At 48.0% G+C, this 14934-nt stretch overlaps 1 protein-coding gene across 1 annotated transcript in view; it reads right to left on the reverse strand.

Moving 5' to 3' along the window:
• Positions 1–2218: 2218 nt before the first annotated feature.
• Positions 2219–14934, reverse strand: part of Ergic1 (endoplasmic reticulum-golgi intermediate compartment 1) — a 100899-nt gene continuing 88183 nt past the window's right edge. Inside the window, exon 10 of the mRNA XM_040748420.1 lies at positions 2219–4107. Within this exon, the coding sequence (XP_040604354.1) occupies positions 4000–4107 (108 nt within the window). The 3' untranslated portion in view covers positions 2219–3999. The remainder of the gene's footprint in view (positions 4108–14934) is intronic.

Here is a 14934-nt window from a genome sequence, read left to right on the forward strand (position 1 = left end):
GGGGAGAGATGAAAGAAAACACAAACAGAAGGCTCTCCTGCTCTGATCCTCCTCCCTCCACTTCCGGTTTTCTCTTTTGACACAGCTGTGATGATCTTGGGGCTGAGGCTGCCCCCATCCCTCCCTGGTGTCTCTTCATAACCCTGCACTCAGGCACTCAGTTGAAATTCCAACTGTACCACCTGCTAGCTGTGTGACCAGGATGCAATTACGCCTGCTTCTTGCTGGCACGCTGAGAATGCCCAATCCTCCCAATGATGGGTTAGAATAAAGTGCATGACCTCATCAGCAAAGAACTGGCAGGGAACAGCTGTGGGGAGGAAAAGGGTCTTTCACATATGTCCCGCTCACATGTGCACACTACAGATCTAGCTTCAGATAATGGACCTTCTAGAAGCACACCAGGTTTCTTTGATTGTTGTTTTGGTGCTGGGGGAGTAAGCCTAGGGCCTCTAGCACTGAGCTACACCTCCAGCCCCCAAACCAGTTTTTCAAAAAACATATTGTGGGGGGAAGGGGGGTCACCTGACATGGCATGCATGTGGAAGCCAGAGGACAAACTGTGAAGAATGCCCTCTCCTTCCACCTGTGACTGAACTCAGGTCATCACCTTGCTGGCTCTTACAATATTTCCTTAAATTACATTTATTTATTTGTTTGTGTATACACTTGTGCATGATATCCCGTGACACATGAGGGAGTTAACTCTCCTTCCATCGTGTGTGTGTCACCGGACTTGGTAGGAAGCTCCTTTACCCTCTGAGCCATCCTCCCCACCACCCCTAAAGTTTTTTCTTGAAAAGGGATTTGAAACGCCAAAGGTCTGTCATTGTTTCTAGCAAATAAAAACATCTTGCTGTGACATGAAGGAATAAAACCCAACTGCCCATCCTTACTCTGAGCCCCACTGCTCCATCTGTCTTCTTCCCAGGCTTCCTTTGTGATGTGGCGCCCACCTCTCAAGCACTTTAATTTCCCCTTGTGATGCGCCTCTGCCACTGCCTCCTAGGTACCTTCAGGCCCAGGGTGGAGGTTATGAGTCAGCACTCTATGGGTCTGCTCTGCATCCCTCATCCACATTTGGGCAGAGATCATCAAAAAGGAGAAATCATAAAAATAGCAACTTAGTCCTCCATGTTGTCTGCCAACATCAGACACATCTGTCAATCTATTCATCCTGTAACCAGGAGTCCACCTGCTGCTTTGCTTTCCAGACACATGGAGCCCCCAGGTGGGTTTCCCCAAATTTCTGGTAACACTAGTGCTTGACAAAGAGCAGGAAATGACTCTTTTTTAGCAGACACATTAGCAAAACTAGGGTCCTTGCGGGTGAGTGACCTGCCAGTCTGCTTGGTATATGTTAACTGTGGCCTTCAGTGACATCCAAATCCCCTCACCTCAGGATGATCCCTTTGCTGCACCTGCAGGGTGTCGGGATTGAGGACACAGAGACTAGTCGGTGATGCAAAGAAAGCCTCAAGAGGGCTTCCAGAAGGTTCCTCAAGAAGGCTTGACTTCATTCTTACCCTGGCTGGTCATTATATGCCCTGATACCAGAGGTGGTGGTGGGTGGGTCAGGAAGAGGCGGTTAGTAATTGGAAAAGGTCAAGGTCAGGGTGTTCCCGTGGGCTAGCCCTTATCAGGAATTTATTGCTCTGGGCACCATATTGCTTTTAGTAAACATTGTCTTACAGCTGCCTGCTCCCAGGCTGATAGGGAAGTGGGCCTCCCGCCAAGGTCTGTTGTTCTCATATCCCTTCATAGGTGCCCATAGTTAAACTTGATCAGAAGAGATGCCTTTTTTCTAGAAGCCTCCATAACCCTCTACAGACACAATCTAGCTAAGATAAAGTCAACTAGAATAGTGAAGGCCAATGGTTTTGTATCCTGCTAGATTCTCTTGGTACTCAACAGATCTTCTCCAGTATTTTCTTCTTTTTATTATTTTTTTATTTTTATTTTTATTTATTTATTTATTTTTCAAGACAGGGTTTCTCTGTATTGTTTTGGAGGCTGTCCTGGAACTCGCTCTGTAGACCAGGCTGGCCTCGAACTCACAGAGATCCGCCTGCCTCCCGAGTGCTGGGATTAAAGGCTTGGACCACCACTGCCTGGCTCTCTTTAGCATTTTCAATCTCTGTCCTGTAGAATTAAATTTCACTCCCAGTCCTAGCCTCTAGGGCCACCCAGCCACAACCAAGGCAGAGTCACAGCAATATTCTGAAAAGCAGTCTTTTAATAATCTATTTGAACCCAGTGAGTGGGAAAGACTCCAAATATATGTCCCTTTGAGAATACCTTTACAAGAATAACAGACCAGAGGCGTCTCTTCCATGGGAAACTGACATCCCTGTGTCCTCACAAAAGTGGGATTTCAACTCATATGCATGCCACATACTTCCCGCCCTACCCCACCCTGCCCCACCCTCCGCAGGTGACAGATTTACATACCAAAGGGACTGGTTTCTGTAACTGAGGAACAGAATGTTTAAAAAAAAGAAAAGAAATCTGTCCAAGCGGCCAGATACCAGAAATAAATCTGGGGCAGTTTACATACACAACAACAGTCAACTCATATAAAAAGGGAAGTTTTGCTAATTGGAATTTAGAGGCAAAAATTACAAGTGGCAGAGAATCCAGCTACCCATAAGAAATCACTCAAGAAAAACAAAACAAAAATAAAAACACTTCCTACTGGAGACCCCCCCTTCATTACAAAAGTATGCAAGCAGTCTCATATAAACGAAGCCCAGGCATGCAGCTCTCTCTGGACATGAGAGCATAGCTTAAATTCTCCACATGGAATTCATGCCTGGACCACTGCTCCTCCCTTTAGGACAAAAAGGGAAGGATGGGATGGGGGGTAACAGGGAAGGGATCCACCTCAGGGGGAAGTGGAGGAGACACTGGGGCCTCCTGGGGCTGGGAACGAGTTGGTATGTGCTCAGTTAACAGGGGATCTCAATGGCAAGTGGGTCCCGAATGCTGGGCACCTTGGGAAGCCTAAAAGGCAGAGGTGCAATGAGAAGAAGCTGATTTGCTTCATTTCCCCAGCTAAGGCCTTGGAACCAAAGGTGGATGCCAAGACAAGATCAGTGGTGGTTTGCAGGAAAAGGATGCTTCTGGATTGGACAGAAGTGCACACACTGTGCCTTACTTGGTCCTCCAAGGACAACCTCCCAGTCACATGACCCTAACCCTCAACACTGCAGAAGGTAACAGTGTATGTCGGGGGAACTTCGCAGTGGGAACCAGCCCCTTCACCAAGAAATGCTATTGCCACATAGCACAGCGGCTGAGGCACATTGGTGGGGAATTCAGAAAAACAAAGACGAGAGAGGAAGGGGCACCCGTAAGCTGCCTCAGGACTGGTGGGCAAATGAGTCTCCACCATTGTGCCAAATTATTGGGCATCTGCTTCAAAGAAAGAGGCAGGGGTGGGGCAAGGGATAAGACCTGGGCTCTAGGCTGGGCATGAGGCAATGGGGCACAAGCAAGTTCCAGCTACAATGCCGTATCTAGGGGGCTTGCCTGCCGAGTACCATTCCATGTCGAAAGCGCCAGGCAGCAGTACCTTTGGGCAGCCTGGTCCCAAGGCTGAGAGCTCAGGTTGGCTGCTGGAGGAGAAACTGAGCTGTTAGTGTGTCCAAATGGTGAGGGTTTAAAGATTGTCAAAGCCTGGCTGCGAGATGCTCTGTGGGCTATTCCCTGCCAGAGAAAAGACTACAGCTTTCCCATGAGGGGTCATTAGCATCCTTGGAGTACCTCCCCATGCCTCACTCTGGTCTTGGGGCTCTGTAGGGAAAGGAACACCAGGACTCCAGGCAGTGTTAATTTATCTAAAACATGGGGAAAGAGGTAGCTGTGGAACCTTGGGCCACCCATTCCCACCACCACCCTCCTCCCACACACACTGGGCCAAAGAAGGCAGAAGGAGATAGGGCGCTGGAGGCAGGCTGGCAGGGTCCCTGGTCCTCAGTCACTGGGCTGGGCGGGATGTCAGTGAATTTTGCCTAGCTGGATCTTCTTCCATGCTTCTGAGGCTGTGAAGATACAGGAGTCCAGAATGCCAGCAACGGTGAAGGTCCCACCAATGATGGCGCAGATCTGCAAGACGGGGAGAGAAAGGAATGTGTCAGAGATCAGTGCCAAGGAAGCATCAGGCTGGCCCCTCCTGCATCCCAAGAGGGTGACAGTATCCCCAACAGTATTTAGGGATCCGAGAAAACCACTTATCACTTGTATCAGCTCCTTTAGTTCCTGGATGAACTCTCTGAATGAGGAAGGGGTTTATTAACCCATTGCACAGATGAGGAAAGTGAGCCTGGGCTGGGTCACTTTCCAAAGTTAACCAAGTAAAAAGCAGCTGTGATTTGAATTCAGGTCTGTCTGGACCATGGTGCCTGTAGTATTAACCTCTACTACAGGTTTCTCAGCTACTTATCCTACTTTCAGATAAATGATGGAGGCTTTGAAATGTGATGCCTCATACCCGAGGTCTTATAATATGCAGGTCTCCTGACACTGGAGTCTGGGTCTCACAGATCCAGTGTCTGCCTGTGACTGAACTGGCACAATGACTGGGACACTTAGGACTGGAAACACTCCTACTCTTTGGAGCTGGCATTCCTCCTGCAGACAGGATGTGAGCAAACAAACTCCAAACAGCAAGGTCACAGCCACAGAAAGCACCACCAGAGAGGCTTCTAGTGGCATTCCTAACATTTGCATCTGGACAACTCTTCATCATAGCAGGTTGTCCCATGCACTGACAGGTATCAGGGTTGTACTCTTCCTCTTGTTGTCACCAAACATTGCTCACTGTAGCCTGGGAGTGAAAACTTCCATTGCTGAGGATGGCTGGAGGATGAATGTGGCTGTCCATCTGTTACAACGAACGCCCTGCAGCCACAGCACAGACAATACCTACGGGCTCTCACGTGGTCTATGACCTCAAAGAATCTCTAGGACCATAGGATGCTGGTGTCTTTTTTTTTTAACATTCATGGCAAACTAAGGAGCCAAAGGTCAGAGGTCTGGAATCACTTGGTTGATGCCACAGCAAATAGCTGAACTGGGGTTCAAACTGTTAGAGCTTGTGCTACTTATTTATTTACTAATTTTTGTTCTGAGACAGGGACTCATGTAGCCCAGGCTAACTTCAAACTCATATAGCCAAGGATGATCTTGAACTTCTGATTCTCCTGTCTCCATCTCCCAAGCGCTGGGATTACAGGCATGAACCACCACCACCACCAGACTGAGTCTTTGTTCTTAAAGAAAGAAATACCTCAGATAAATGAAAAGCATACGGCCTTTGATTTGTGTTGTGCCACAGAATACTAGGGAACCAGGAATGTTAAACACACAGGGGCCTCTCCTCAATGGAAGAGATAAAACACCTGTTTTCCCATTCAGAAGGTTGGGAGTGGATAGTTAATGACCTGGTGATCTTTCTGCTATCAGTGGTTGCTGACCTCATCCACTTTTTGCTTTAGAGACAGATCTCACCCAAATCCCCCAGAATGCTTATCCCAGACTCTCCCTCCCTAGACTGTTGCATCTGGAACGGGAATGGTTGTTGCCTCTTTCCCCAAATTGTACTGTTTAACCAGTTGACAAAGCCAGCATGCACTGGGTTTGTCCAATGCCGCTGTGGGCAAAGGTGTGCCCACAACCACCTTTTTTCACCTTTAGTACAATGTTCAGAGACCTCCTGCTAGGTGGCTTTGACCCACTATAGGTGTGATGGCTATTCTTGGTCGTCAACTTAACTACATCTGGAATTAATTAAAAGCCCAAGCAGCTGGTACACCTTCAAGGGTTTTGTTGTTTTTTTCTTAATTAAATCATTTGAAGTAGAAAGACTCAATTTTAATCTGGATTTCTTGAGGAGGGGAGGTGGGAAGATTACCTTTTATCCAGACCACCCCTTGTTCTGGAAGTCTAAATAAAGGAAGAGGAAGAAGGAAATGCCCTCTTTGCCTGCTTGCTCTCACTCTTGCTGGCAAGTCCATTCTCTCGCTGGCATTAACATCTACTTCTTTAGGATTCTGACAGATACTGAAGACCGCCTAAGACATCCGGTCTTGTGGACTGAACAACTACTGAACCCTTGGACTTTCTGTGGGTAGCAGCCATTGTTGGCCTAGTTCAGTGGTTCTCAACCTTCCTAATGCTGTGACTCTTTAGTATAGTTTACATGTTGTAGTGGCCCCCAACCATAAAGTTATTTTGTTGTTACTTCATAACTGTAGTTTTGCTATTGTTATGAATAGTAATGTAAATATGATATACAGGATATCTGATATGCAATTACCAAAGGGGTTGTGAGTCACAGGTTGAGAACCACTTCCCTAGCTGGACCATAGCCTGCAGGTCATTCTAATATTAATATATATTAGATATAAATCCCATTAAGATTTATTATATATGTATGTTCATTTTATTAGTTTATTTTCATTAGTTTTGTTCTAATAGGCTACTGTAAGTGGGCTAAGCCATGGCATTAGGTAGGTCAGCTGCCTTAAATCTGTATTTTATTTTATGAGTACTGGCATTTTGCCATGGTGTTGGGTCTTCTGGAACTAGAGTTATAGACAGTTGTAAGCAGCCTTGAGGGTGATGGGAGTTGAACTTGGGTCCTCTGGAAGAGCAGTTAGTGCTCTTAACCACTGAGCCACCTCTCCAGACCAAATATGTATTCTTAAAAGACTTTTTTTGTGTATGTATAATGTGTATGTGTGCATTCAATGTTTGTCGAGTGTGGACACACATATGCCACCCAACTCATGTGAAGGTCAGGGGACAACCTTGGGTGTCAGTCCTTTTGTTTGAGAGGGGATCTGGGCCCAAGAGCTTTCAGCAGTTCTCCTGGCTCTGCTTCCCATTTCAAAACAGGAGAAGTGGGATTACAGATGTGTGTAACTGAGCCCAGCTACACATGGGTTTCAGGGACTCGAACTCAGGGTCTCTCATTTGCATGTCAATCACTTTACCTACCCAGCTACCTCTGAAGCCCATATATATGTATATATATATATATGTATGTATATATGTATGTGTGTGTATACATATACATATATATCACACACACATACATATTGGAAGCAGGGTCTCTCTACATAGCCCTGTCTGTCCTAGAACTCACTATGTGGCTGGCCTCAAACTCACAGAAATGTCCCTGCTTCTGCCTTGCATGTGTTGAGATTAAAGGCATGAGCCACCATGCCCAGTCCCCTAGGTATTCTCAACTTATCACGGAACTTGGAAGCCAACTCCAGCATACACAGATGAGTACCTGTACTAACAAGTTGTCAAAACCCCATTTGCAACTTAACCTAGCTTATGCTTTACATATACATACACACATACATAATAAATTTAGGTTTTTTTTTTGAGACATGGTTTCTCTGCATAGCCTTGGCTGTCCTGGAACTTAGTCTGTAGGCTAAACTGGCTTCAAACTACAGAGATCTGCCTGCTTCTGCCTCCCAGGTTCTGGGATTAAAGGTAGACACAACTTTTTTTGGTTTGTTTTTTAAAGTGTTGATTACTAGTCTTACACTGATTGCACAGCTCTGGATCCGCATCTGTGGACAGACATCTACGGACATATAACTGCCACAGGGCTCTGGGTGGCAGTGGTGCTCTCAAGGATCATCTGATGCTCAGGGGTGGGAAGCCAGGAGACAGGGGAGGTGAGAGAAGGACATGCCACACTGGCATTTATCTTTTACATGGTGTTTTCCTGAGATGAGCTAAGCAGAGGTGTGCAAGGGCTGAGACAGAGCAGGTCTGTGTGGACGGCCTGTAAGTAGAGCGGCTGGCATTCCAGTAATAACAGCCCGAGAAACCCGAGCAGCCCCCCAGGGAGCTGAGGGGATGGGGACGCGGTGAGGACTATGATGAAGTGTTCTAAACAGGACAAGCCTCTCCCCACCAGCCCCACTGCATGGCGCAGGGGCACTCTTCAGGGAAGATGACGGCAGGGGAGCTGGTTTATTTTGGTAGAGTGGATCAGATGATGGCAGATTTTATACCACAAAATGCTTTTAGAGCTTGGAGCGGAGGGTAGGAAAATGTGACTTAAGTGCAATGGAGCAAAAAATAAAAAATAACCCCTCCATCTGCCTTCATCCACACATAACTTGAAGCCTGGATTCCTATGACTCACACACACCTGGCACCCGGCTGAGGTCTTCTTTCAATGGGCTGGCCCAGGGTAGAGGGAGACGACATATGTACGGAGGCCCACAAGCAGATACAGCCTTTGGGGAAACTGAAGGAGCATACAAGCTAAGCAACAGGCCCAATCACAGTGTAAGTGACTGTCAGCCTGAAGACTAAGTGAGATGCTGCAGTGAGCTTCCACGTGTATCTACTGACGTCACTCAATCCACACGTACACTACAATGTCTACTGAAGAGGGTAGATTTTGGTGGACAGCAAGAAAGAAAGGAATTCTGATATATTGGGGGGGGGACTTCCTTAGAGCTGAGAAGATTCTAGTGGCCCACCCTTGCTTCCATTCCAGTAGTCCCTTATCCACAGGGGATACATTGTAAGATCCCCAGAGGTGCCTGGAACCAGATAGTTTAATTTAATAATTAATTTACTCTTTAAAAAATTGTACCTAATTTTTTAACAAATTAGGCACAATAAAAGACTAATGATAATAAAATAAGAATGCTTTATTTAGTAATATTATTTAAAATCTGCGAATCACCTGTTTCTAAAAAAAATCCTTTCAGTATTTTCACACTGTGGCTGACTATGAAAACAAGTCACCAGGACACTATAGTAGCCCACGCCCATCCTCAGAACATACTAGAATGAGGTGGATTAGGTTACAGGGACAACCAGGAGGCTTGAAGCATGAAGGGTCCTGGAGCTGACATTCAAAGGGACATGGCAGCCACCAGCACCAGGGTGACAGCATACCGGGACTAACAAGACGAGGCTGGAGTACAGGCCTCACCACTAATATGTCTTGAGCAACACGAGGAAACAAATGGACCAGTTGTGAGATGAAGTTAGAGGTGATGCAGGAGGGATGTTAAGAATGGCCTGAACAGCCGGGCATTGGTGGCTCACGCCTTTAATCCCAGCACTCGGGAGGCAGAGGCAGGCAGATCTCTGTGAGTTTGAGGCCAGCCTGGTCTACAAAGTGAGTTCCAGGACAGCCTCCAAAGCTACAGAGAAACCCTGTCTCGAAAAACCAAAAAAAAAAAAAAAAAAAAAAGAATGGCCTGAACAGAGGTACTAGACACTCAGCATCACCCTGACCTCCAGGGAGGGGCCCAAGATCAACATAAACGAATAAATGTGTAGATAAAGCAGAAGGTACCACAGCACTAAGTTCCCAGCCTGTTGCTGGCAGCCTCTCTGGGGGTGCAGAGGTGAGGTGGGGAAGCATGTACCTCCCCATTGCAAGTGACCAGGACCAGCAGGAGGTGAGGACTGGGGAATCTACGGGGGCCTTTGCTGCTTGGAAAGCAGACAGAGCCCATCCTTTGGGGCCTGAATCAGTGGCTAACATATATGTGCCTTTCCAGGTCTGTTTTTCCATCTATAAAACCAGAAAAGCAGTCTCACCTCACTGACAGTCATTCTGCAGAGAATACCTCTAGAGTACCTGGAATTCAACACATATTCAGTAAATGACACCTAATCTTATCTCTCAGTCTCCAACCTTGTTGCTACATGTGGTAATCTCTATACTTGAGACCCATTTTAATCAGAAAAAATGAGTAAGATACTATCATTTATTTATTTTTGATTTACTTTTATTTCATGTGCATTGGTGTTTTGCCTGCATGTATGTGTGAGGGTGTTGCATGCCCTGGAACTGGAGTTACAGACAGTTGTGAGCTGCCATGTAGATGCTGGGAATTGAACCCTGGTCCTCTGGAAGTGCAGCAAGTGCTCTTAATCGCTAAGCCATCTCTCCATCCCCCCAATTATTTCTTAGAGGCTTTTTGTCCTAATTCCTTCTCTTCCTGGCAATTTCAGGAAGATGAGTTAGTCATGGAAGAACAGGATGGCAAGATTCTCTGAAGACTCTGCAGCTGCCCAAGACCCATGTTGGCCATGGGGCTTGGTAGTCAGCCTGGACCTTAACAGAGGCAGCTGCTGCCCAGGAGGGCATGGCTTATGGGTGTGTCTGGGAGTATTCATGATGAAGAGTCTCCCTCTGGACCAGGTTCCTTAGGTCAGATCCCTTTCAACTTCCTTAGTCAGGGAGCCCCTGGTGTCTGGCCTGTGTCAACCCTATCGCTTTCTTTCTTTTCTTTTTTGGTTTTTCGAGACAGGGTTTCTCTGAGGCTTTGGAGGCTGTCCTGGAACTAGCTCTTGTAGACCAAGCTGTATTGCTTGCTTTCTTATGTTCACGGCCAAGAGAGAAGACAGAAGTCATTGATACAGGGCAGGTGTTCAAGACTCATTTGCTTAATAAGTAGACAGTGAGTGACCGCAAGAATGAACAAGGCATAGCTGAATGCATTTGAGAGCGAGCAAGGGAATGGCAGGCTCCTCATTCTGCTTTAGCGGGTGTCTGGGGGCCGGTGCAAAGGTGGGCATGGAGGTGGAGGCTTGTGAACGGGGGACAGGCAACAGCCTCACCCATCCCACTGTGACTCCTTCAGTCTCTGAGCCTGGGCAGTACAGCCCGGGGCAGCGAGGTGCCCAGCTGCTCAGGACACCCTGGCCTTGGAGTCTGTAGAAGCAGGCTTTGGTCTTCCTGTTGCTGCGGCTCTCAGGGAGTTGGTGGTCAGGGAGGAGAGCCACTGAGCCAGGTAGGGACACTGTGGCCAGTACCTGCTTCCTTCCCCTTGTCAGCAGCCCCAGCCCCAGAAACAAGAGCAGGACAACTGACTTACGTAGGCCCCAGTGTGTCCAAGAGAAGCAATTTAGTGACTGCTCACTAGACCACTCCTCTTTTCTGATCTAGCACCTTCCCTCCTAGACCCTACAGCTTCCCAACCCCCTGTGGGGACCAGAACGAAGCCAGATGACTTGAATATTTAATTTCACTTTGTAATTAATTTTTAAATTACATTTGCTTATATACACAGGGCCATGGTGCCCACATGGAGGTCCGAAGACAACTTGCAGAAGTCAGTTCTCTCCATCTACCGTGTGGGATCAAGCTCGGGTCATCAGCCTTGTGGCAGGTGTCTTTACATGCTGAGCTATCGTTTGGTCAGGCCAAGTTTGATAGTTTTCTTTTTTGCAGCACTTTGAGCCTCCAGAGCACCAGGCAAGTGTTCTGCCCTAGAGTTCACACCCTAGCATGACTTTAAAATATATATATATTTCCTTACATTTTCACTCTGGCTTTCAATCCCTTATGCTATGGAAGGCCTGGGCTAGACAGTTGAATGCTTGTTCCACCAGGACTAGCATCTTCCTGTCCCTCCGGGGCTATGTTTACTGCTCAGCAGCTTGCCGTGAAAAAGCCTGAACCACCACCACTGAGGGGGGATGGGAAGGAAGCCAGCTCTGTGATTTTGGCCAGAAAGGTCAGTTTAGTTCTCTGGGCCTCAGTTTCTCTCACCTACGATTGGGGTGGCTACGAGGCCTCTGTGACCACAAATGCCAGGAACTGCTCATCTTTCCTCATCCAGGCGGTGTGGTTTCAAAGCTTGTGGAAAAGGCACAGTCAGAGGAAATAAATAATGAACCAAGTCTCATCATATGCTGCCGGAGGCAGACAGGCTGGAGCCGCAGATGAGAACACCCAAGTCGAAGAGGCGGGAGGGGGGGGGGTGGGGGGGTGGGGGGGTGGGGGTGGGGGGTGGGGCACCCCTCAGGAAGGGAAGCTGATGATTGGGCTCTGCAGAGCTTGGAGAAGGGAGGAAGGAAGGGACAGTGATCTCCACTCAGTATGTCATGTCTTCCAGACCCCTCACCCTCAGCCCTAACTCAAGGAAAGGCCTGAGGGAAAGTGTGCTTAACTGAAATCACATTCCCACCCTACCCCAAAGTCCCTCTTTGGTTGAGCACCTATGTCCTACTCTGGGGCAGTGTTCTCTTCTGCCTTCTCATTCAGTTCTTGTGACTATGCCACAGAAGAGAAGGCTCATCCAAGGTCACACAGCAACCTAGAAAGTAAGCGTCACTAAATTCAGGTGTGGGAGGCTGCAGGTGTTTCTCCTATTGGACCACCTTGTCCCCACCCCTCAGGGCATCACCTCATTTACCACAAACTTCTAAGCCTATGACACTTGCTTTCTCCATTCTCCTACAGGGATCTGCACAGCAAATAGCCTGAATTCAGGATACTCGAAAGCCCTCCTTGCAGAGGCTGGGAAGTCAGAAACTATGCATCACTGAGACTAAACCGTCTTGGGCCATGGTGCCCAATGCCTTTCCTTTTCTATCCCTTTCACCCCACAGAGACAGAGTACGAGAAGCCCTACCTCATTCAGCCCCATTCCCTCCACCTGCCCCGGACACAGTTGTCTGCAAGAGCTCACTTCGCTCAGTTGCCCCAGATGGACCTGCTCCCAAGGCTTCTGTACACTTCAGCCCTGAGTCACAGACTCTGGGTTTTGTTCTAGCCAGAGCATCAGAGTGGTGATGGCAGAGGAGAACAAGGCAGGTGCACACCTATAGCTTGGTTCAGGGAAGAGAAGCAGGCAGAACAGAGAATCTAGGCCATCTACAGGAGGCTGTGAAGCTCACCCCCCTGACCAAGTGGCAAAGTGACCTTTTTTATTTTTGGTTTTTCAAGACAGGGTTTCTCTGGATTGCTTTGGAGGTTGTCCTGGAACTCACTCTGTAGACCAGGCTGGCCTCGAACTCACAGAGATCTGCCTGCCTCTGCCTCCCCAGTGCTGGGATTAAAGGCGTGCGCCACCAACGCCCGGCTTCTCTTCTCTCTCTTTTTTTTTTTAAGTGACCTTTTCTTAACCCACATATTCCTAGAGGAGTGTAACTGTATGTGCGTGAGACAGAGGTCAACCCCAGGTGCCATTGACCTTGGTTTTGGAGACAGGGTCTCTCCCTTGTCTGGAACTTGCCAAGTAAGCTAAGTTTGCTTGCCAGTGAGCCCCAAGGAGCCAGCTGTTTGTACCAGCCATAGGATTACAAGAGCACACCACCGGGGCTGGAGAGATGGCTCAGAGGTTAAGAGCACTGACTGCTCTTCCAAGGGTCCTGAGTTCAATTCCCAGCAACCACATGGTGGCTCACAAGAGCACACCACCATGCCCCTGCTTTGTTACATGGATTCTAGGATGGAACACAAGTCTTCATGCTTGAATGACAAAACACTTTTCCAACTAAGCTAAAGCCTCAGGCAAAACCAACTGGACAACCAAACAACACCCCCGCTCCAGCAAAAAAAAAAAAAAAAAAAAAAAAAAAGTGCCAGGACCAAACACCCATTTCCCAGCATGCTGAGCGTGTCTTCTACCACTGAGTTATGCCCTACTCCTTCTGGCCAGTTTGAAGTTTGTCTCCAATCAACTCTTTGTACTTCTCCACATCTTGCTACAAAAGGCAGGCAGAAACCAAACAGACACAGGTAGGGGCAGGGGAACATGTAAACTGTTAGCCACTCAGCCTGGGGTGGACACTTGGTTTCTCTTTTAAGGCTGTGTATGTGTTTACATGGCGGTAATATCAGTTTAATTTCTGCTGCAGTTCTCAGTGCCAGGGTAAAAGCTACTGCTAAACAATGCTAGTGCCCTATACCAAGGACTTTGTGACGTCTGGGGCCTCTGTTGCTGTAACACTCCTGAGCGCCCTTGTTTGGTAGGGTGAAGATGTTACTAAAGTAGACATGGGGATCAAGTCCCAGCTTCATCATTCACTTAGCCGTATGATCCTGAGGGAGTTTCTTTACCTCTCCAAGCCTTAGTCGAATTCACATCCAAAAGAGAAACAGGAGAACCTTTACTGAGGTTCCTGGAAGGGTTAAGGGAATAATTATAAAATCGCCTGTAGTAGGTGCTGAGTAAAGGCAGCTACCATCACTTCTCTGAGCAGCTGCCCTTTCCACACCTGTGAACACCTGAGTCCCCTCATTTACCAGAGACACCATGGTAAGTGAGTCATGACCCCTGCTAGGCTATAACTGGACCCAGCAACTGTGAAGTACAATCTGAAGCATGGGGAATTACTGTCCCGGTAAGGAAAGTGCGGGGGAGAACAATGGAAAGAACATGGGTGGGTGGGGCTTACTCCAGCCACACTCCCTCATCATGAGGCCCCTAAGTGTCTCTTCAGTTGGAAAGGCTGCATGATAATGTTCAATGGGATCACACCATCAGCCTCTGGTACTTTCTGGTGGGCAAGAACTGTTAGTCATGCCAAGCCCAATTTGGCACTTAATGGCTTCTGAGTATTCTCTCTCTCAAAATAAACCATGCAGAGAAAGAGATTTGACACCTCAAGACATTCCAATCTGTCACCACAGCCCACTTGACAAAAGACGGGTTTCAGCAGACTGCAGGGGACAGATATGGAGGGGTGGGGGGAGATGCAGGCACGTGCATATGGCCAAATGCAATGCTTGTTCCTTTGGTGGAAGAATGTTCCGGTAGAGTGACAGGGGTAGGTTTGATTGGGCTGTTCTGAGGATCCAAAGGGAGGAGCTCTGGGCAGCCTGGCCCCGGATACTGCAGGGCATGTCCCTTGAAGACCTGACCCTGAGGAGAACCCAGAATCAAGCAGGTACCAGGTACGTGAAAAAGCGTCTTTTGGGACCTCTGCCTCCCACTCCAGCCCAGGCGCAGCTGCTCCCCTTCCTCTAGCCATCACATGACAACATCTCGGCCTAAGCCCATCCTCAGCAGCCCCCTCTGAGGGGCTATTTGCAGAGGACACCCACTTGGAGTTTAGAGCGTCACACACAAGTGTTTGACTTTAAAAGGAGAGAATGAGAAGCCCATGGCAGGTGTCACCACTCTGCTCCAGCCCCACCCA

This window comes from Mesocricetus auratus, unplaced genomic scaffold (assembly GCF_017639785.1).
Source record: "Mesocricetus auratus isolate SY011 unplaced genomic scaffold, BCM_Maur_2.0 Super-Scaffold_100007, whole genome shotgun sequence".
NCBI classification, from domain to species: Eukaryota; Metazoa; Chordata; class Mammalia; order Rodentia; family Cricetidae; genus Mesocricetus; species Mesocricetus auratus.